The 23470-nt window shown below is 38.3% G+C and overlaps 1 protein-coding gene across 1 annotated transcript in view; it reads right to left on the reverse strand.

Moving 5' to 3' along the window:
- Window positions 1-1405: 1405 nt before the first annotated feature.
- The window catches only part of FLG2 (filaggrin 2), a 39574-nt gene continuing 17509 nt past the window's right edge, over window positions 1406-23470 (reverse strand). The window contains exon 3 of the mRNA XM_069582690.1: window positions 1406-1560. Coding sequence (XP_069438791.1) covers window positions 1406-1560 — 155 coding nt within the window. The remainder of the gene's footprint in view (window positions 1561-23470) is intronic.

Here is a 23470-nt window from a genome sequence, read left to right on the forward strand (position 1 = left end):
CCACTCTGGCCAGAGGAACAACTTGGCAAACTAATTGCCGTTTATTATTATAAAGCCCTCCTTAGGCAGAGTTCCAGACTGTAAGAATAAGCCCTTTCAGTACAGTGCAGGTGCATACATGTTATCGTACAGCAAAGGGGAGTGAAATCTCTGTCTACTGCAGAGTCTGCACAAAGCCCTCATCTCCCTCTTATCTCAAGAAGGGAATGCTCCCTCGTTTGCAAGGGACCATTAAACTCAAGGCTGTGTCCAGACTCTTTGGCAGAACGCCTCGTATGCCAGGACGCTCAGCCTGAGCAGAGAGACCCGTTTGCAGGCACATCTCTGCTACCCTATTAACCCTTCATCTCCCCCTTTTTTATTTTATTTAAGCCCTCGAGACATTTGTATTGATGTTTTGTAGAGCAAGGCTTAAAGCTGTAGGCGGCCAACCTCCAGCCTCGCCAGCCCCTCTTGCGGCTGTGCCTGTCTTAGGTTGCCCTCCTCTGAGGGTCTTACCCGTCATTGGCTATCCAGCCACCTCTTGGGGGCTAGGCGGAATCTCTCTAGATGATGGGCATCTAGAACTCTTTTTATTTATATGTCTTGGTTAATCTCTTGAAGGGCTCATGTTAAATGGTACAGGTGTTATACAAAACAGAAGAATTCCAATCACATTTCAACACACTTCGTGTAGATAAAACAGCCAATTGATCTCCAAGCCAGGAAATGGTTGAAGATTGAGCACGTCGGTAGCAAGTTGTGCATCCAAATCTCGCTGTTGTTGCCATAACAAATGAGAGTCTTTTTGCCAGTCCCGAACAAAATCAGCTGTTTGAATTTCTTGGTGTAACGCAAGGCCTGCTACAGCTGCTGTTTCAGTTACTGATGCGACTGCGAGAATCGAAGCAATGACCACAGCAAGCATACGTCGAGATCGGTGTAGCAAAGTCTGTACAGCAGTTACTAGATGAGAAACAGCAAAAGAATCTGACCACGGCTGAGTCAGATTTATAGGCAACCATACTTCTGTCCGAGCTTTAACAATTACTAGTGAGAAATTGGAATTAAAGGCTTGTCTTTCAAATTCTTCCCACCAAGACATTTACACATTGAGTTAAATTACAATAGCCACATGACACAGACCCCACAGTATCCTTCCAGGTCCAATTCCCATATAACAATGCAAAAGGATATTTTACACATGCCATTGTGGAATAAGATTTATTAACATGTAAATTAACATGGAATGAACCCGAAGAGTCACCACTGTCCAAAGTATAATTTCCTGACCAGATAGTGAGATTACCAGAAACCACCCATAGTTTTCAAATATCTCCTTGAATGTGCAGATATCCTTGCAATTGTAATTGAGGAGGGACAAGTGCAAATTGCTGCCATTTAACTGTTTCATTACCATTGCCCATCAAAGTGGTATTTGCACGATGCCACTTAAAAGTTTATTTGACCATTTTTGTAAGAATTGCCCATGATCTGGACTCCAATCTACAATGATGGCCCCAGAATAATTCATGACCTTAAAGGGTCGATGACCTCGGCAACGTTCCCACTCCAAAGATTCTAGAGAAGGAACAAAAAAGTTAACAGGACATAGCGACATGTGTTTTCCATTATGAATGTCTATCAGTTCTGTTGAGGTGCTAAATCCTCTGGTGGAAACAAGCACAGTAAAAGTAGCAAAATGGTAATTATTATACTTTACCCCCCATGTATTATAAGAATGATGAGAATGTTTCTCAGTGGACAGACAAAAGGGGTGTCCCCCCATACATAAAGGAATACCTTCCACTGTAATGGTCAAATTACTAATATTATATTGTTGTTTATGATGAGATAGTTGTTCTATTCCCCCGCAAGCTGGCAGGGGAAAGAAGGCAGTCTCATTAGTACATACCTGCACTTCTGGTTCCCCCCAGGAAACTGCTCTTACTAATGGGGGATTAGGTATATATGCCCAATATGTATGATTACTTGCCAATACACCGGTTACCTGACATGTCACCACCACCATCATGGCAATCAAAAGATTGGTAGGATTCAGAGGTTGCCCCGCCTTCACTAATGTCTTCTCTGCTTCCTGGGTCAACCTCTTCATTTGACCCCATGTAGGAGGTGTTGCTTCCCTTGTACGGGAGGTAAGGCTTCTCTGCATAGTAAGCTCTTCGAATTTTTGAATAAGGGGATCAGCCATTGTTGATTTTGATCAATCTTGCTGAGGTCCAAAACCTGTAATTATCAACAGAAATGAAAGCATACCCTCGTCCCAAATATATTAAGGATGCTGGGATCCAACCTTTCTCTTTATCTTTATACCAAATAGGCGTATTCAAGATCTTCTTATCTTCTTCTTTCCCTTGAAAATGCAACTCTGCTGCTGATAGATTTCCCTCGCTCCAAACATTCAAAAAATTTAGGGCAAGTAAGGTTTTATTCAGAATGTCTTTAGGTTTCATAAATCTCTCTTGTTCCCCCTTTTTTATTTTTTCAAGATAATCATGCAAGGTACGATTAGCTCTTTCAATGATAGCTTGCCCTTGACTATTATAAGGAATACCAAAAATATGAGTTATATGGTATTAAGATAAAAAGTGAGCTAATTTTGCGGATTGGTAAGCAGGTGCATTATCAGTTTTCAATTCAGTTGGTAATCCCATAACTGCAAAACAAGATAACAAATGAGTAATAATAGCATCAGCCTTTTCAGAATGTAATGCAGTGGCCCATTGAAAATGTGTGCAAGTGTCTATAGTATGATGCACACATTTTTGTTGTCCAAAGGAAGAAATGTAAGTTACATCCATTTGCCATATCTGATTTGCTTGTTGTCCTTTCATGTTGACACCTGGTGAGGGAAATGGCAAAGCAAAGGGTGCACATATGGAACAAGAATGAACAATATTTTGAGCTTGTTTTTGAGTAATAGCATGAGATTTTTGTAACCGTTTGGAGTTGGTATGTTGTAAGAGATGTTCTTGCTTTGCTGCTTTTATAGGATAAAGTAAGGCATCAATTGTAGCATTTCCTAATGATAAGGGTCCAGGAAGGGCAGAATGTGCATGGATGTGAGTAAAGAAAATTAACTCTGAACGCTGCAAGAGCAATTGTTGTACTTGGTAAAACAATTTATCAATAGCTGTTTTAAGGGTCAATGGAAGTGAGACATGGGGAGGGAACAGCATATTGAGAATCTGAAACAATGTTAATAGGAAGTTGGGGAAAATCTTGCAAAACTAAATAGATAGCCCACAATTCAGTGGGCTGTACAGAAGAAAATGAGTGGGGGAGAATCTTGGAATTTTCCGGGGTCCAATATCCAGCAGTATTTTTATTTGCATCTGTAAAAATAGTGGGTCCCTTAACTGGAACATCTGAAATTGGGGAATGAGATATCATAGTGTTAGTCCGGAGAAAATCAATCAATTTCAATGATGGATAATGATTAGAAAATAAACCAGGATATGAGGCAAGAGAAATTTGCCAGTTTTCATTAAATTGTAAACATTGAGATATTTGAGCAGTTGTTAACTGAGTAACAATCTGGTGTGGTTCACATCCTGATAACTGTAAAATACGATGGCGACCTTTCTGTATAAGAAAGGCTAATTTATCCATATATATAGTCAATTTTTTGGAAAAACTGTTAGGTAAGAAAACCCAATCTATTAATCCTTTTTCTTGAGCAATTACACCAGATGGGGAATAAGGGGTATGGAATATGATAAAAGAAATAGGTTGAGACACATATAAGTAAGTTAAAAAGCAGTCATTTAGTCGTTGCTCAACAAATTGAAGTTCCTGTAAAGCCAATGGGGTTAAGGTCTGGGGGCTATCTAGAGCTGTATCTCCTTCTAAAGTAGAAAACAAATGTCATAATTGATAAGTAGGAATCCCAAGTACCGGGCGTAGCCAATTAATATCTACCAATAACTTTTGAAAATCATTTAAGGTTTTGAGATGGTCTCTTCTAATTTGCAGCTTTTGGGGCCTAATTCTATGTTGTTCCAATATTGTCCCTAAATATGAAATAGGAAAGTCCTTTTGAGTTTTTTCCGGGGCTATCTGCAAATTGTATACTCTCAAAGCCTCCTGTACTTTTAAAAAGAATTCATCACGTTCAACAATACTAGGAGCTGCCAATAGGAGATCATCCATATAATGCTATAGAATATAATTGGGGTATTCTTGATGAAGGGATTGTAAAGAGCGAGCTATGAATTCTTGGCATAAGATAGGACTATTTATCATTCCTTGTGGTAGGACTGTCCATTGATAATGCTTAACAGGCTGAGCATGATTAAGAACAGGAACTGTAAAAGCAAATTTATCTCTATCTTGCAATTGTAGAGGAATGGTAAAAAAAAAAAAAAAAGTCTTTAAGATCTAGCACCATTAAGGACCAAGTCTGAGGAATAAGAGCTGGAGAGGGGAGTCCCAATTGCAATGCTCCCATAGGTTCAATACATTTATTAACTTCTCGTAAATCAGTTAACATTTTTTATTTTTTAGATTTTTTTTTAATAACAAAAACAGGAGAATTTTAGGGAGAGGTAGAGGGCTCTATATGACCAAGTTGGAGTTGTTCTTGTACTAATTGTTCTAACGCCTTGAGCTTCATTTGTGGTAATGGCCATTGCTCAACCCATTTTGGAGTATTAGTTAACCATTCTAATGGGAGTGCTCGAGGAATTTGAGCAGTGGCTACTAGTTTTCCGATGGAATGGTTACAGAAGCCCCCAAAGGAGAGAGAAGATCTCTCACCCATATATTAATAGGTATATTTACAATATAAAAGGTAACAAACACTGATCTTTTATTATGGAATTGACATTGCAAGGGATGGGTACTCTTCCAGACATCTGCAATGGAGCCCAATCCCGTTAGCATTAAAGGCTTTCCCCCCCCCCCCCCTCGGGGCCATTGTTGAGAAGAAATGACTGAAATATCCGCCCCTGTATCTACTAGTCCCTCAAAGTTGTTTCCTTGTATAATCAAGGAGAGAACAGGGCGAGAATATCTGATAAGCATTTCCCAAAATATATGTCGCCCAGTACTTCCAAATCCCCCTGTTCGTTTATTAGGAAGAGCCAAAAAGGGGTGATAAGGTAGGAGAAGTATTTGGGCAATACGTTCTCTAGCTAACAATGAAAGTGTGGTAGAAGTAGAGACCATAATTAAAATTTCCCCAACATAATCAGAGTCTATCACCCCAGGAATTTGGTTAAACCTCTCAAAGCCGCGCTGCTATGGCCTAATATCAAGCCAAAAGTGCCTTTAGGCAGTGGTCCAAATACATTTGTTTTTAATTTATAAATGCCTCCCCCTGGTGACAAAAGAACATTATCATCTAGTGGCAAATCAGCAGCAGCACTCCCTGAAGTAGCAGATCGTAAGACGGAAATCATCATCTGAGGTTTTTTTAACAGGGCAGATGGAATGGGAGGAGGGCAAGGAGAGAAGTCCCTGGTATTGTTCCCGGGCCCCAAGGACTCAGGCCCGCAGGATAGTTTCCCGGTATCGGGTTGCCTATTTTATCTGTTTTAGATCTGCATTCATTAGTCCAATGAAACCCCTTCCCACACCGACGGCAAAGTCCAGGAGGAGTCTTATTTATTTTTTTTATTTTTTATGACCAGGTTTTTTACAATGAAAGCAGTTACCTCCCTTTGGTGGTCTCATAACCTTGGCCAAGGCTGTAGCAAAGACATTAGCCTGATGCTCCTCCTACTCCAGAGCAGGCTCTGATATATTCAGCTACAGATGCACTCTGTCCCTTTAAAGGTCCCAGTATACGCTTGCATTCAGGATTTGCATTTTCAAATGCTAGAGTTTGTAATAATATCTCTGAAATTTCATCCTTCCCTACAGCCCGTTCCACAGTTACCCTCAATCTTGCTAGAAAATCAGTATATGGCTCATTAGGGCCTTGCATTGTTTTAACAAAGGAGGGCTGGGCTTGGCCAGTAGGCACCACATGGCGCCATGCTCGTAAAAAGACCTGGCGAACTTGTTGTAAGTCCTGATCAGAGTATTGAGCCTGTTCTCTTAAAGCCTGATATTGGCCCTCTCCCATTAGTTTGTCCTCGAGAGGACCAGGGGGATTTTGTCCCTCATTAATCTGAGCCTGCTTTCTAGCTTCTTCCCACCAGCTATGAAGTTGCAACCATTGAGAGCCCTCCAAGACAGCTTGGGCAATAGAGTCTCAATCTAATGGAATGATTAATTTGCCTTTTTCCAATGATTTCAACATAGTCAAAACAAAGGGAGATTGAGGACTGTACTGTGCTACTGCAGCTTTAAGATCTTTAAAAAATTTATATTCCAAAGGAGCATATTGATCACATTGCCATCCTGTTGTCTCTGGATGGGAAACAATTGTGGAGGGTCAATAAACCCACCAGGGGGAGCAGACAAGTCATCATCATGAAGCATAGACAAAGGAAAGGAGAACCGACAATGTCCCCTGCCCACATCGGGCGATCAACTGCAGTGGGGAGAAGAGAAGCACAAGCAGGAGCAGAGGTGTAGCTTTTTTCTCCTCCTTACGGGATTTCCACTATTCCTGGAATAGATGGGTCATTTCTTTAATCTCTTTGCCCTCCTCTGATGAAACTGAAGAAGCCTCCGAATCTGATTCTGAACTATCAGATGTTTCACCATTTCCAGAAGGAGGCTTATTTATATCCTTACTTTCAGGCAATGCAGAAATTCCACCAACATTTGGCATATCCTCATAAATTGCCTCTTCCTTCATTAAAGCATTAGATTTAGTCTCATTATCAGTAGATAGCAAAGTCAAAGCCTGTGTTATAGCATTACATAAATTTTATAACATGACTTAATATATAAATTCACATATTGTGCCCGTAATGAACATTTATTTCTTCCTAGCAGGATTTCCCCATGGTTTTTTGAACCATGAACTTTTGAAAGTTCCCATCTGCTAGGGTGAAGAATTCCCCATGATTATGTACAAGAATTCACCTAGCAATTTTTTTTGCTAGGGTGAGAAATTCCCCATGTTTCCAAAAGCTCCCCTGCTATGGATCTAAAATCCCTCCGGGGTTTCTTACCTCTTTCCGTTTCACTCGAGCCCCGCGTTGGGCGCCAGATGTTGGTTGCTACGAGTGAAATGACACAGAACATACAAGACATACAAAAGACAGACAGGACACCACTCTGGCCAGAGGAACAACTAGGCAAACTAATTGCCGTTTATTATTATAAAGCCCTCCTTAGGCAGAATTCCAGACTGTAAGAATAAGCCTTTTCAGCACAGTGCAGGTGCATACATGTTATCGTACAGCAAAGGGGAGTGAAATCTCTGTCTACTGAAGAGTCTGCACAAAGCCCTCATCTCCTTCTTATCTCAAGAAGGGAATGCTCCCTCGTTTGCAAGGGACCATTAAACTCAAGGCTGTGTCCAGACTCTTTGGCAGAACGCCTCGTATGCCAGGACGCTCAGCCTGAGCAGAGAGACCCGTTTGCAGGCACATCTCTGCTACCCTATTAACCCTTCATAGGGTGATATGTTGGATTCCTTTAGTAACTCTGGGAGATCAGAGAGATTTTCACCTGCTTTAGGAAAACAGTAAGTTTAAGAGAAAAGTGAAGTCGCTCAGTCGTGTCCGACTCTTTGCGACCCCATGGACTGTAGCCTACCAGGCTCCTCCATCCGTGGGATTTTCCAGGCAAGAGTACTGGAGTGGGTTGCCGTTTCCTTCTCCAGGAGATCTTCCCAACCCAGGGATCGAACCCAGGTCTCCCGCATTGCAGGCAGACGCTTTACCATCTGAGCCACCAGGGAAGACTTGTTTAAGAGAAAAGTGAATGATAAATGAAAATACTAAAAGAAAAAACAGTGAAAATTACTCTAGGTACATCCATTGTTTGTCTCCCTTGTTTATATTCTACCTTTTGCAAGAGTCCCATGTGGGAATTCATCTATTCCCATTCTTATTCCATGTGATTAGGGGGGTGCAGTAAAAGGTCTAGCTTTGACTCTCAGGTGAAGAATGTCTTTTGAATACAGCTGGCAGCAGTAGGTGGGCATGTAACCTGGGCCGATTCAGGAAGAATCTCAGGATGCTTGTGGGAACCACCAGTAAAGAGACGTTTCATGCTCCTCCACCTGCTACACCTTGAGATTTGAACTTGGGAACATGTGTGCTGAGCTACTGCAGCCACCCTGAAACTATATGTCATCAGTCTGCTGAAAATGAAGTCTGCAGAGAGGAAAGCAGAGTTAGAAATTAAGAAACTCCCTCAATCCTGATTGCACCCTTTGAGCCTTGAATTGAGTACTGTCTGCAGGACCCATGCAGAACTTTTTGATTACATGAACCAATAAATTCCCCTTTTTATTTAATAAAGTTTGAGTTGAGTTTTTCTGTTACTTCAAGCAGAAATAGAACTAACTACTGTAATTGCTATTTGCTTTTTTACTATGTTCTGCATTTATAATAAATATAAAAACATAGCAAGTTAACCAGGGCATGTTAAGGAAGAATGATAGTAGAGGAAGGGAAACCAGAAGAAAAACAAGTTCTCGCTGCAAATTCTTTCATGGCTTCCCTTTCCCTCCAAACCAAAGACTGAACCAACATTTGTCACATTTTATATTTTTTGAAAGAATACATTCTTTTGTGAGCAAGAGTAGAGGCTGGCCTGAAACCTCTACATAAAGAGGAGTACATCTGTGGCTCCTGCCCTGTTCAACACTGGAAGTTACCTAGCAGTCTAAGTCTGGTTCCTATTTTAAAAATGATTTAATTTTCCCTTTTCTAACTTTCTTTTTATCTTCTGAAGTCAGAAATGCAGAAACCATTTTTTTTTCCTTAGGTCTTCTGTTCTTTCCTGTGCCGTCACTCTTCCCAAGATATTTCCTGTTCTCATAGACAGTTTCGTGATCCTCTATTACTCTTCATAGACTTCTTCTCCAGACTTTTTGCTGACTTGAGATTATCAACACCCAGGATACAAAGGATTATTTTTTTTAAACAATTCCAATTGAAGAGAGCTGAGTTAATCATGTTCCTCACCTCATGGCATATTATCCTTATTGGTCTATGCACATTTTATTGGAATGGTTGATTGATTAACTTATGTCCCCATTCTTCACTCCCATCTCTCTGTGCCTCACCCACTAGAAAATTGTTCTAATGAGTTTACACTGTATTTCTTAATTTGTATATGTTCTTTAAAATATGCATCATTATTTTTGTGTGCATGTAAAGGCGATGGCACCCCACTGTAGTACTCTTGCCTGGAAAATCCCATGGACGCAGGAGCCTAGTAGGCTGCAGTCCATGGGGTCGCGAAGAGTTGGAAACGACTAAGCGACTTCACTTTCACTTTCATGCATTGGAGAAGGAAATGGCAACCCACTCCAGTGTTCTTGCCTGGAGAATCCCAGGGACGGAGGAGCCTGGTGGGCTGCTGTCTATGGGGTCGCACAGAGTCGGACACGACTGAAGCGACTCAGCAGCAGCAGCAGCAGCAGCAGTTTTCTTTTATGTAAGTGCTATTATGTGGTAGACCTCATTCTGTTTCCTACCTTTTTCACGTAGCATCCATCCTGCTTTATGTATTTAATATATCTAGCTCATTGCTTGCAACTGTGCCACTGTTGTGCACCTACTCTGTGTACCTATGTGCTTCCCCAGTAATGGACATTCAGATTGCTTGTAATTCTCCAGCATGAAAAACAATGACCATCCTTTTACATCCGCTAGGGATGTATGAGAAGTGTTTTTTGGAGGGTCTAAACACAGAATTAGAGTTGCCCGGTGGTAGGGTATGTGTATGCTTGACTTGACAAAATACTGAAATTGCTCTTTGGAACAGCTTGTACTACTATACTTCACTTTTCTACCTAAAGTATTTCCTAAACCCACATTCATCCCAACCAATGCCTAGCTATCTAGTGTATTTCACTGTTATTTCTGTTTGTGTTTGCCTAACTAATAAGTTTGAACATCTCTGTGTATGTTTCTAAATTATATTGATTATCTCTTCCATAATTGCCTATTCAAATACATTTCCCATTTTTCTGCTAATTTTTTTGGAAATAGTTCCTTGTATATTCCTATATTAGTCCATTGATGGATATAGACCATGCAAATAATTTCTCCCAGTCTGTTATTTGTCAGTTAACTTTGTCATGACATCTTTCACTGAATAGAAACCTTCATGCTGTCATAAAAAAAATCACAATTAAAAAAAATATGTATATATAAAGTTCTATCAACAGTGTCCTTTCCTACTCTGAGATTACAAAATTATTTTCGTCTATTTATTTTATTGTTTTATGTTTATCATTTAGATCTTTATTGCAGTTGCAGTCTACCTTTGATGTAGTTTTAGGTAAAGATCCAATTTTATTTTAATCTATAGCATGAGCTAAGTTTATAGCTTCATTTATTAAGTAGTTAGTCATTCTCCCCTTAATATGTGGTAACCATTTGTATATTAAATTCTCATATAAGCAAGGTTATATTTCTAAGCTCTCCATTATTTCACTGATTTATTTGTTGTTGCAGTAATATCACACTTTTTTGTTATTATGATGATATTATGGTGCTATGTCTTAGTACCTAGTAGATATTCTTTCTTTTTGCTCTTTATTTTTTGAAATGTCAACTTACTTATTCATGGGTCTTTATTCTTCCATGAAAATTTTAGATAAAGTTATCACTTTTCTCAAAAGAATTAAAAAAATATTTGAGGTATTTGTGATTGTATTAAATTTATAGATTAATATGGGATAAACTGATATATTTATAATATTATCATCATTGCAACAAACTGTGGAAAATTCTTAAAGAGGCTGGCATACCAGACCACCTTACCTTTCTCCTGAGAAATCTGTATGCAGGTTAAGAAGCAACAGGTTAGAACTGGACATGAAACAATCGACTGGTTCAGAATCTGGAAAGGAGTTTGTCAAGGCTGTATATTGTCACCCTGCTTATTTAACTTTTATGCAGAGTACACTATGTGAAATGCCTGGCTGGATGAATCACAAGCTGGAATCAAGATTTCTGGGAGAAATACAAATCTAGACATCATATTAAAATGCAGAGTTATCACTTTGCCAACAAAGGTCTGTATAGTCAAAGCTATGGTTTTTCCAGTAGTCATTTATGGATGTGAGAGTTGGACCATAAAAATGGCTGATTGCCGAAGAATTGATGCTTTCAAAACTGTGGTGCTGGAGAAGACTCCTGAGAGTCCCTTGGACTGCAAGGAGATCAAACCAGTCAATTCTAAAGGAAATCAATGCTGAATATTCACTGAAAAGACTGATGCTGAAGCTGAAGCTCCTATACTTTGCCTTCCTGATGCAAAGAGCCAACTCTTCGGAAAATACCCTGATTCTGGGAAAGCTGAGTGCAAGACGAGAAGGTGGTGACAGAAGGTGAGATGATTGGATGGCATCACTGATTCAATAAACATGAGTTTGAGCAAGCTCCAGGAGATAGTGGAGGATAGGGAAGCCTGGCATGCTGCAGTCCATGGGGTTGCGAAGAGTCAGACACAACTTAGTGACTGGATAACAACAAAGGACCAACACCAAACCACGACCAAAACAAAGCAAATAAAACTCTTAAGTTATTTGAATATGGAGAAGAATGAAAACTTTTGTTTTTGGGAAAGAGGATTTCTTGACTATGTTCCCAAAAGCTGAATTCATGAAGAAAAGTTTAGATACATTTGACTGCATAAAAATTCCAAACTTGTATTTGACAAAAGGCACTATATATTAAAAGAAAACTTTGAATTGGAAGAAATACCAGCAACATAGGTGACAAACAATGTGTTTTCATTCAAACTACATTAAGAGATAACCTAGATAAGATAACATATAGTAAAAGGATCAGTATTAAATATTTCATAGAAAACCTTTTTGACATCTCTCTTTTATCTCATGTGTCCTTTAGCTAATACTGTAATCATGGTTATTTTTTTACTACTTTTGTCTTTTAACCTTCATACTAGCTTTATAGATGGTTAATCAGCCATAGTTACTATATATTTACCTTTCCAGTGAGGTTTATCCTTGTACATGTTTTATTATTAGTAATTGGTGCTTTTCAGTTTAAAATCTTTTCAGTTTAAAAATATCTCTTTTAACATTTTTATAAGGCAGTTTAGTGGCAATGAGCTATTTTAATGTTTACTTGTCTGGAAAACTCTTTGTCTCTTATATAGTTCTAAATGATCAGTTTGCTGGGTAGAGTATTCTTGGTTGAAAGTTTTTTTTTTTTTTTCTTTCAGCATTTTGAATATATTATGCCAGTCCCTTCTGGCTTGCAAAGTTTCTGCTGAAAAAAAGTCTAATTGTTTTATGGAGGTTCCTTTGTACATTAGAAGTTGTTTTTTCTGTTGACTCTTTTATGTTTCTCTCTTCATCTTTAACTTTCAACATTTTAATTATAATATGTGTGGATCTTTTTGGATTCCTCTTAGTGGAACTCTCTGGGATTACTGGATTGAGATGTTTGTTTCCTTCCCCAGGTTAGGAAAATTTTTAGCCATTATTTTTTTCAAATAAGATTTCTTCCTCTTTAAAAATGTGAAATGTGACATCAGAAACAAAATATGGGGGAAAGGAGAGTAAAAATGTTTAGCTTTAAAATGGGATGAAGTGTAAGTTGTTATCAACTTAAAATAGACTGTTAGAGACAATAGGTTGTCATATGTAAGCCTCATAGTAAAAACAAAGCAAAAACCTATAGTAAATATACAAAAGATAAAGAAATATAAACATATCATCTAAGAAATAATCAAACCACAAAGGAAGAGAGCAAAGAAGAAGAAAGGAACAGAGAGGATGTACAAAAACATTCAGAAAACTATTAACAAAATGGAAATAAGTACATACTTATCAATAATTGGTGGGCTTCCCTGGTGGCTCAGATGGTAAAGAGTCTGCTTGCAGTGTGGGAGACCCAGGTTTGACCCCTGGTTCGGGAAGATCCCCTGGAGAAGGAAATGACAACCTACTCCAGTATTCTTGCCTGGAAAATCCTATGACTGGAGGAGCCTGGCAGGCTACAGTCCATAGGGTTGCAAAGAGCTGGACACAACTGAGTGACTTCACTATCAATAATTGCTCTATATGTAAATGGACTGCATTTTCTAATCAAAAGACATAGAGTAGCTTAATGGATAGAAACCGGATCCAAACAAAGAGACCATAGCAAAAATCAACAAAGCTAAAAGCTGGTTCTTTGAAAAGATAAATAAAACTGACAAACCATTAGCCAGACTCATCAAGAAACAAAGGGAGAAGAATCAAATCAACAAAATTAAAAATGAAAATGGAGAAATCACAACAGATAACACAGAAATACAAAGGATCATAAGAGACTACTATCAGCAACTATAAGCCAATAAAATGGACAACTTGGAAGAAATGGACAAATTCTTACCAAAGTATAACTTTCCAAAACTGAACCATGAAGAAATAGAAGATCTTAACAGACCCATAACAAGCAAGGAAATCAAAACTGTAATCATAAATCTTCCAGCAAACAAAAGCCCAGGACCAGACAGCTTCACAGCTGAATTCTACCAAAAATTTAGAGAAGAGCTAACACCTATCCTACTCAAACTCTTCCAGAAAATTGCAGAGGAAGGTAAACTTCCAAACTCATTCTATGAGGCCACCATCACCCTAATACCAAAACCAGGCAAAGGTGCCACACACACACACAAAAAAAAGAAAACCAAGCCAATATCACTGACGAACATAGATGCAAAAATCCTTAACAAAATTTTAGCAAACAGAATCCAACAACATATTAAAAAGATCAAACATTATGATAAAGTGGGTTTTATCCCAGGAATGCAAGGATTCTTTAATGTCTATAAATCAATCAATGTAATATATCACATTAACAAATTGAAAAATAAAAGCCATATGATTGACTCAATAGATGCAGAGAAAGCCTTTGACAAAATTCAACATCCATTTATGATAAAAACTCTCCAGAAAGCAGGCATAGAAGGAACATACCTCAACATAATAAAAGCTATATATGACAAACCCACAGCAAACATTATCCTCAATGGTGAAAAATTGAAAGCATTTACCCTAAAGTCAGGAACAAGGCAAGAGCTCCCACTCTCACCACTACTATTCAACATAGTTTTTCTGTTTGGCCACAGAAATCAGAGCAGAAAAAGAAATAAAAGGAATCCAGATTGGAAAAGAAGAAGTAAAACTCTCACTGTTTGCAGATGACATGATCTTCTACATAGAAAACCTTAAAGACTCTACCAGAAAATTACAAGAGCTAATCAAGGAATATAGTAAAGTTGTTGGATATAAAATTAACACCCAGAAATCCCTTATATTCTTATACACTAACAATGAGGAAACAGAAAGAGAAATTAAGGAAACAATTCCATTCACCATTGCAACGAAAAGAATAAAATACTTAGGAATATATCTACTTAAAGAAACAAAAGACTTATTTATAGAAAACTATAAAACACTGGTGAAAGAAATCAAAGAGGACAGAAATAGATGGAGAAATACACCATGTTCATGGATTGGAAGACTCAAAATAGTGAAAATGAGTATACTACCCAAAGCAATCTATAGATTCAATGCAATCCTTATCAAGGTACCAATGGCATTTTCCAGAGAACTAGAACAAATAATTTCACAATTTGTATGGAAATACAAAAAGCCTTGAATAGCCAAAGCAATCTTGAGAAAGAAGAATGAAACTGGAGGAATCAACTTGCCTGACTTCAGGCTCTACTACAAAGCTATAGTCATCAAGACAAGTCATCAAGACTGAAATATAGATCAATGGAACAAAATAGAAAGCCCAGAGATAAATCCACACACCTATGGACACCTTATCTTTGACAAAGGAGGCAAGAATATACAATGGGGAAGAGAAAATCTCTTTAGCAAATGGTGCTGGGAAAACTGGTTGACCACTTGTAAAAGAATGAAAGTGGAACACTTTCTAACACCATACACAAAAGTAAACTCAAAATAGATTAAAAATCTAAACATAAGACCAGAAACTATAAAACTCCTAGAGGAAAACATAGGCAAAACACTCTCCAACATAAATCACAGCAGGATCCCTTATGACTCACCTCCCAGAGCAATGGAAATAAAAGCAAAAATAAACAAATGGGACCTAATTAAACTTAAAAGCTTGTGCACAATGAAGGAAACTATAAGCAAAGTGAGAAGACATCCTTCAGAATGGGAGAAAATAATAGCAAATGAAGAAACTGACAAAGAATTAATCTCAAAAATATGCAAGCAACTCCTGCAGCTCAATTCCAAAAAAATAAATGACCCAATCAAAAAATGGGCCAAAGAACTAAATAGATATTTCTCCAAAGAAGACATACAGTTGCCAGTTTTATTCAATATAGTACTAGAAGTCCTAGCCAGAGAAGTTAGGAAAGAAAAAGAAGTAAAAGGCATCCAAATTGGAATGGAGAAAGTAAAATCATCGTTATTTGCAGATGACATGATATTAAACTGTTAGAATTAACAAACAAATTCAGTAAGTTCCAGTATACAATAAAGGACAGGAATGGTAGGGACCTAACAGAAGCAAGATGTAAAGAAGAGGTGGCAAGAATAAACAGAAGAACTGTACAAAAAAGATCTTCATGATCTTCATAGATAATCACGATGGTGTGATCACTCACTTAGAGCCAGACATCCTGGAATGTGAAGTCAAATGGGCCTTAGGAAGCATCACTATGAACAAAGCTAGTGGGGGTGATGGAATTCCAGTTGAGCTATTTCAAATCCTGGAAGATGATGCTGTGAAGTGCCAGCAAATATGGAAAACTCAGCAGTGGCCACAGGATTGGAAAAGGTCAGTTTTCATTTCAATCCCAAAGAAAGGCAATGCCAAAGAATGCTCAAACTACCGCACAATTGCGCTCATCTCACATGCTAGGAAATTAATGCTCAAAATTCTCCAAGCCAGGCTTCAGCAATACGTGAACCGTGAACTTCCAGATGTTCAAGCTGGTATTAGAAAAGGCAGAGGAACCAGAGATCAATTTGCCAACATGCACTGGATCATGGAAAAAGGAAGAGAGTTTCAGGAAAACATCTATTTCTGCTTTATTGACTATGCCAAAGCCTTTGACTATGTGGATAAACTGTGGAAAATTCTGAAAGAGATGGGAATACCAGACCACCTGACCTGCCTCTTGAGAAATCTGTTTGCAGGTCAGGAAGCAACAATTAGAACTGGACATGGAACAACAGACTGGTTCCAAATAGGAAAAGGAGTACGTCAAGGCTGTATATTGTCACCCTGCTTATTTAACTTCTATGCAGAGTACCTCATGAGAAACACTGGGCTGGAAGAATCACAAGCTGGAATCAAGATTACTGGGAGAAATATCATCTCAGATATGCAGATGACAGCACCCTATGGAAGAAAGTGAAAAAGAACTAAAAAGCCTTTTGATGAAAGTGAAAGAGGAGAGTGAAAAAGTTGGCTTAAAGCTCAACATTCAGGAAACTAAGACCATGGCATCCGGTCCCATCACTTCATGGCAGATAGATGGGGAAACGGTGGTAACAGTGACTGACTTTATTTTTCTGGGCTCCAAAATCACTGTAGATAGTGATTGCAGCCATGAAATTAAAAGACGCTTACTCCTTGGTAGGAAGGTTGTGACCAACCTAGACAGCATATTCAAAAGCAGAGACATTACTTTGCCAACAAAGGTCTGCCTAGTCAATGCTATGGTTTTTCCAGTGGTCATGTATGGATGTGAGTGTTGGACTATAAAGAAAGCTAAGCACTGAAGAATCGATGCTTTTGAACCGTGGTGTTGAAAAAGACTCTTGAAAGTTCCTTGGACTGCAAGGAGATCCAACAAGGCCATCCTAAAGGAGATCAGTCCTGGATGTTCATTGGAAGGACTGATGTTGAAGCTCAAAGTCCAATACTTTGGCCATCTGATGCGAAGAGCTGACACATTGGAAAGGACCTTGATGCTGGGAAAGATTGAAGGCAGGAGGAGAAGGGGACAACAGAGGCTCAGATGGTTTGATGGCATCATCGACTCGATGGACATAGGTTTGGGTGGACTTTGGGAGTTGGTGATGGACAGGGAGGCCTGGTGTACTGTGGTTCATGGGGTCGCCAAGAGTCAGACACAACTGAGCGACTGAACTGAACTGAATTCAAAATCAATTCCCAAAAGTCTTTTGTATTTCTATACATTAACAATGAACTATCAGAAAGAGAGATTAAGAAAATCCCATTTACAATTTAATCAAAAAGAGTAAAATATCTAGGAATAAATTTAACCAAGAAAAACCCTGAAGTACAAGACATTAAGAACGAAATTAAAGAAGGCATGAATAAATGGAAAGATAATCCCTGCTCATGGATTGGAAGAATTAATATTAAAATGTTCATACTATCCAAAGCAATCTTTAGATTCAGTGAAATCCCTATTAAAATTCCAATAGCATTTTTTCACAGAAACAAAACTAACAATCCTAAAATTTGTATAGAACCACAAAGGACCCTGAATTAACCAAAGCAATCTTAAGAAAGAAGAGCAAAGCTGGAGATAACCATGATTCAAACTATATTAGAAAGCTTTAGTAATTAAAACAGCCTCATATTGGCATAGAAACAGACATGTGAATCAATGAAACTGAATTGAAAGCTCAGAAATAACCCAGGCATATACAGTCAATTAATTTATGATAAAGGGGCCAAGAATATACAAGGGGGAAAGGACAGTTTATTCAGTGTTTTGGGGAAACTGAACAGTCCCATGCAAGCAGGATGATACTTGACCACTGTCTTACACAATACACAAAAATTAATTAGAAATGAATTAAAAACAGAACAGAAAAACGGAAACCATAAAACTCCTAGAAGAAAACATAGGCAGTAAGATCCTTAGCACAGATCATGGCAATGGTTTTTTGACCCTTACATTAAAAGCAAAATGAACAAAAAAATATATATATAAGTGGGACTACATCACACTAAAAAATTCTTCACAGTGAAAGAAACCATCAACAAAATAAAAAGGCAACCTACTGAATGGTAGAAAATAATTGCAAATCATTTATCTGAGAAGGGGCTAATTTCCAAAATATATATAAAAACTCATACAATGCAATAGCAAAATAATAATAATAATAATAAAAAAAGGAATCCAGTTAAAAGATGGGTAAACGATCTGAACATTTTTCCAGAAAAGGTATACAGATGACCAGCAGGTACATGAAGAGATTCTCAACATTATTAATGATCAGGAAAATGCAAATAAAAACCACAACAAGATGTCACCTCACCTTTTAGAATGGCTATTTTCAAAAACACAAGGAATGACAATTGTTGCCAAGGATGTGAAGAAAAGGGAACCCTTGTCCATTGTTGTTGTGAATATAAATGGGTGCAGCTACTATGGAAAACAGTATGGACATTTCTTAAAAACTTAAGAATAGTACTACCGTGTGATCCTGCAATTCCACTTCCAAGTAAACCAGAAGAAAGAAACCAAAAACACTTAACTTGGAAAGATATATGTAATTGCAGCACTAATGACAATACTTAAGATATGGAAACAACCTTAGCAATACATAAATTAATGAATAAAGAAATTGTGAGATATATATATGTGTACATATATATATGTGTACACATACATATGTGTACACACACACAATGTAATATTTTCAGGAGACAAAGAAAATGACACTTGTGGCAACATGGATGAACTTTGAGGGCATTGTGCTAAGTGCAATGTCAGATGTGTGCTCAGTCGTGTCTGACTCTGTGTGACCCCATGGACTGTAGCCTCCCAGGCTCCTCTGTCTATGGGATTTTCTAGGCAAGAATACTGGAGTGGACAAATACAGTATGATTTCTCTTATATGCCATATCTAAACCATCATCATCATCATCAACAACAATACACACAGGCACAAAACAAGCTCACAGATTCAAAGAACATATTGGTATTTCCCAGAGGTGGAGGCAGTTGGGATGTGGGTGGGAGAAATGGATGAAGGGGGTCAAAAATAAAAAAGTTAAAAAAAATGTTTATCTATGCTCAAATGAAGTGAATAGTAACTGTTCAGTACTACCCTGTGTTTGGAAAGACTTGCTTCCCTTATTTATACTCAAGATTGGATGGTAATGGCAAAAAGGAAAAAAAGAAAGAAAAATAAAAGAAAACCCAACAAAGCAATACAATTTAGAGAAAACACTTAATTAACTTGCTGGTATTCAGGAAGATACAAATTAAAATGATGATAGATGCTGTTATTTACCTGTAAGATTAACAAAACTTCTAAAGTTGGTAATATTAACTTTTGGCCCAGTATTGGAGGAAGGGAACTTTCATATACTAATGATAGGAGAGTAATTTGATATAGTTACTTTCGAGGATACTTTGGGAATATCTGTTAAATTTAAAATTGCACACAACCTGTCTGTCAGTAATTCCATTCTAGGTATCCACCCTAGGGAAACATATATGTGAACAAGAAGACAAGTGAAAGATACTAATCGCAGCATTGTTTACAATACTGAAAAACTGAAAGCAACCTAAATACCCACTAATAGATGGGTGGCTAAATAAAATTCAGTGTATCTATATTACAGAATTCTATAGCAAAAAGAATGAACTCGATTTATATAAATCAACATCTCCAAACATTATTCAGTGAAAAATGTGTAATGAGAAAAATAAGTGCAATATGACATCTTTTACATAAAAATAAATATAAGCATATTTTCTCTGTGTACCATTTTGTGTATGTAAAAGTATCTGTAAGGTGTCTAGAAGGAATAAAGCTCAGCTTCCCACTGGTTATCTCTTGGGTAGGAGGAAAGGTTTTGAATTTGGGATGATGATCAGAAAGGACTATAGCTTTATCTACAAATATTCTAATTTTAAAATGAAAAACATATTCATGTATTACTTCATAATGAAAATTTTAAAAAATACTTTCAATTACTCTGGTATGTCTTTGTTGAAAGAATGCATTGTATGAACTGATAACGATGTGCACAGTCATTTTTATTCATATAATTAATAGAGGCAAGGGTAATTTTGGCATAAGTTTTATTTATTTATAGTAGTAGATGACTCATTGTCCTAGTAGGCTTGCATGTTTATTTGCTGTTGTTCAGTTGTGTCTGACTCCTTGTGACCCCATGGACTGCATCATGCCAATCTTCCCTGTCCTTCACCATCTCCCAGAGCTTGCTTAAACTCATGTCCGTTGAGTTGGCGATGACATCTAACCATCTTGTCCTCTGTCATCCCCTTCTCATCCTACCTTCAACCTTTCCCAGTATCAGGGTCTTTTCTAATGAGTCAGCTCTTTATATCAGGTGGCCTAAGTATTGGAGCTTCAGCTTCAGCATCAGTCCTTCCAATGAATATTCAGGACTGATTTCCTTTAGGATGGACTGGCTGGATCTCCTTGCAGTCCAAGGGACACCCAAGAGTCTTCTTCAACACCACAGTTCAAAAGCATTAATTCTTCAGTGCTCAGTTTTCTTTATGGTCCAACTCTCATATCCATTCATGACTACTGGAAAAACCATAGTTTTGACTAGAGGAACTTTTGTTGGCAAAGTAATGTCTCTGCTTTTTAATATGCTCTCTAGGTTGGTCATAGCTTTTCTTCCAAGGAGCAAGTGTCTTTTAGTTTCATGGCTGCAGTCACCACACACAGTGATTTTGGAGCCCAAGAAATAAAATCTGTCACTGTTTCCACTGTTTCCTCATCTATTTACCATGAAGTGATGGGACCAGATGCCTTGATCTTAGTTTTTTGAATGTTGAGTTTTAAGCTGGCTTTTTCACTCTCCTCTTTCACCCTTATTAGGAAGCTGTTTAGTTCTTTGCTTTCTGCCTTAAGGGTGGTATCACCTGCATATCTGAGGTTATCAATATTTCTCTTGGAAGTCTTGATTCCAGCTGTGCTTCATCCAGCCGAGCATTTCTCATGATGTACTCTGCATATAAGTTAAATAAGCAGGGTGAAAATATACAGCCTTGACATACTGCTTTTCCAATTTTGAACCAGTCTGTTGTTCCATACTTGGTTTTAACTATTGCTTCTTGACCTTATATACAGGTTTCTCAGGAGGTAGGAGGTTCTTCTTCTGCCGTATTCTGTTGTCTTTCAGAAACAGAACCAAAGGAAAATGTATTTGTATTGGTATAGATCAAAGTTAAAGGAGAAGTTAACACAAGAGCCTTGCTTTTTGACTAGTCTCAATAGAGTAGTCAAATATCTCAATATCTAAGCGCAAACTTCAATGGGTCTGCAAAGTCCTTGAAATTATAGGAAAAAATTTGTGTGTAGATAAGTATATGCTGTTTTTGATGGGAGGGCATTTGAGAGAGAGATGCTTAAATGGTTATGGAGCAACAAAAATAACAACATAGAAACTTTTATAACCATTGACTTAGGTAATCTTCAGTGTCCTCTTCAGTTGTGAAATTATGTTAAAGGTAAATACTGTGAATTTTACACTGTCTTTTCTTTTTCTCTTTCCTCTCATCAAACAAACACAAAGACAAACACAGTTAACAAGTTTCAGCAGCCAAAAAATTTTGAAGTTAGTATGATTATTAAATGAAATAATCCATATAAAGCCCAAAGCTGACTTCAGTGTAGGAGAGAGATTCACAAACTGGCTTGTGCATGTCCAGTGCAATGAGATCACAGCTACTCAGATCTGGCTGACTGTTGAGGAAAATATTGGCCCAGACTGAATATTTGGCTTAGAAAACAGAAAACCAGGCACTTTTTTTTTTTTTTGGTGTCATGTCCCAGTTTCTATACGTGCCTGTGTGCTAAGTCACTTCAGTCATGTCTGACTCTTTTTGACCCCATGGACTGTAGCCCGCCAGGATTTTCCAGGCAAGAATACTAGAATGGGTTGCCATGTCCTCCTCCAGGGAATCTTGCTGACCCAGGGATTAAACCTGAGTCTCTTATGCCTCCTGCACTGGTAGGCAGATTCTTTACCACTAGTGCCATCAATTTTATTTTTATTGTTTTTAAGATTGATTGATTTATTTTTAGCTGTGCTAAGTCTTTGTCGCTGTGCACAGTCTTTCTCTAGTTTTGCTAGCAGGGGCAACTTTCTAGCTGTGGTACTTATTGCAGTGGTTTTTGTTGTGGAACATGGGCTGTAGGCGATTGGGCTTCACTAGTTGTGGTGTACAAACTTAGTTGCCCCAGAGCACGTGGAATCTTCCTGGACCAGGGATTGAACCCATGTCCCCTGCGTTGGCAGGTAGATTCTTAACCACTGGACCACCAGGGAAGCCCCATATCGTAAAGACTATGAACTAGTGGTGTGCTGGTAGACTCGGTACAGCCTGTTGATCACTTTTGAACTTCTGCATTTCTGTATATGACCAATGGCCTGAACCAAAAGAAAATATCAACAAAGTTTATACTCTCTCATGAAAGCCTCATTTCCCCCTTTTTCTACAAAGTTCTATGACTCAAGCCAGAAATCTAGCAAGTCATCTTAGATACCTTTATCTCAGTCACTGTATACCATCTAACCACAAATCTCAGAAATATGTTCTGCATCCAGCCCCTTTTATGTACTCCAGATCACCTCTGTCATCTTTTATCCAGATTACTGTAGTAGTTGCTGGATCGCTCTTCACACCTACATTCTTGCCCCTCTGCCATGAAAAGAAGAAAAAAACCATTCTGAAATGAATATATGATCAGCTGATTTTATAAAAGTGCTTTGATGGTTTTTCATTGCTTATAAAGACTAATGTTCTCAGCAAGACTTATTAGGTTCATTGTGATTCTACCTCGGCCTGTTGTTCTGACATCATTTCTTATTATGATGCCACATACAACCTGTGTCCTGTGTGTGCGTGCATGCTAAGTCGCTTCAGTCATGTCCAACTCTTTGCGATGCTATGGAATGTAGCCTGCCAGGCTCCTCTGCCCACCTCCAGGTGAGAATAATGGAATGGGTTGTCATCCCCTCCTTCAGGGGATCTTGCTGACCTAGGGATTGAACTTGTCTCTCGTATGTCTCCTGCATTGACAGACTGATTCTTTACCACTAGCACCACCTGAGAAGCCCACAGCCTGTGTCTTACCTATCAGTTCAGTTCAGTCACTCAGTCGTGTCCAATTTTTGCAGCCCCATGGACTGCAACATGCCAGGCTTCCCTGTCCATCACCAGCTCCTGGAGTTTGCTCAGACTCATGTCCATTGAGTCAGTGATGCCATCCCACCATCTGGTCCTCTGTCATCCCCTTCTCCTCCTTCCTTCAATCTTTCCCAGCATCAGCGTCTTTTGCAGTGAGCCAGCTCTTCACATCAGGTGTCCAAAGGATTGGATACTCAGCTTCAGCATCAGTCCTTCCAATGAATATACAGGACTGATTTCCTTTAGGATTGACTGGTTTGATCTCCTTGCCGTC

The sequence above is a fragment of the Ovis canadensis genome, chromosome 1 (genome assembly GCF_042477335.2).
Source record: "Ovis canadensis isolate MfBH-ARS-UI-01 breed Bighorn chromosome 1, ARS-UI_OviCan_v2, whole genome shotgun sequence".
In the NCBI taxonomy this organism is placed as follows: Eukaryota; Metazoa; Chordata; class Mammalia; order Artiodactyla; family Bovidae; genus Ovis; species Ovis canadensis.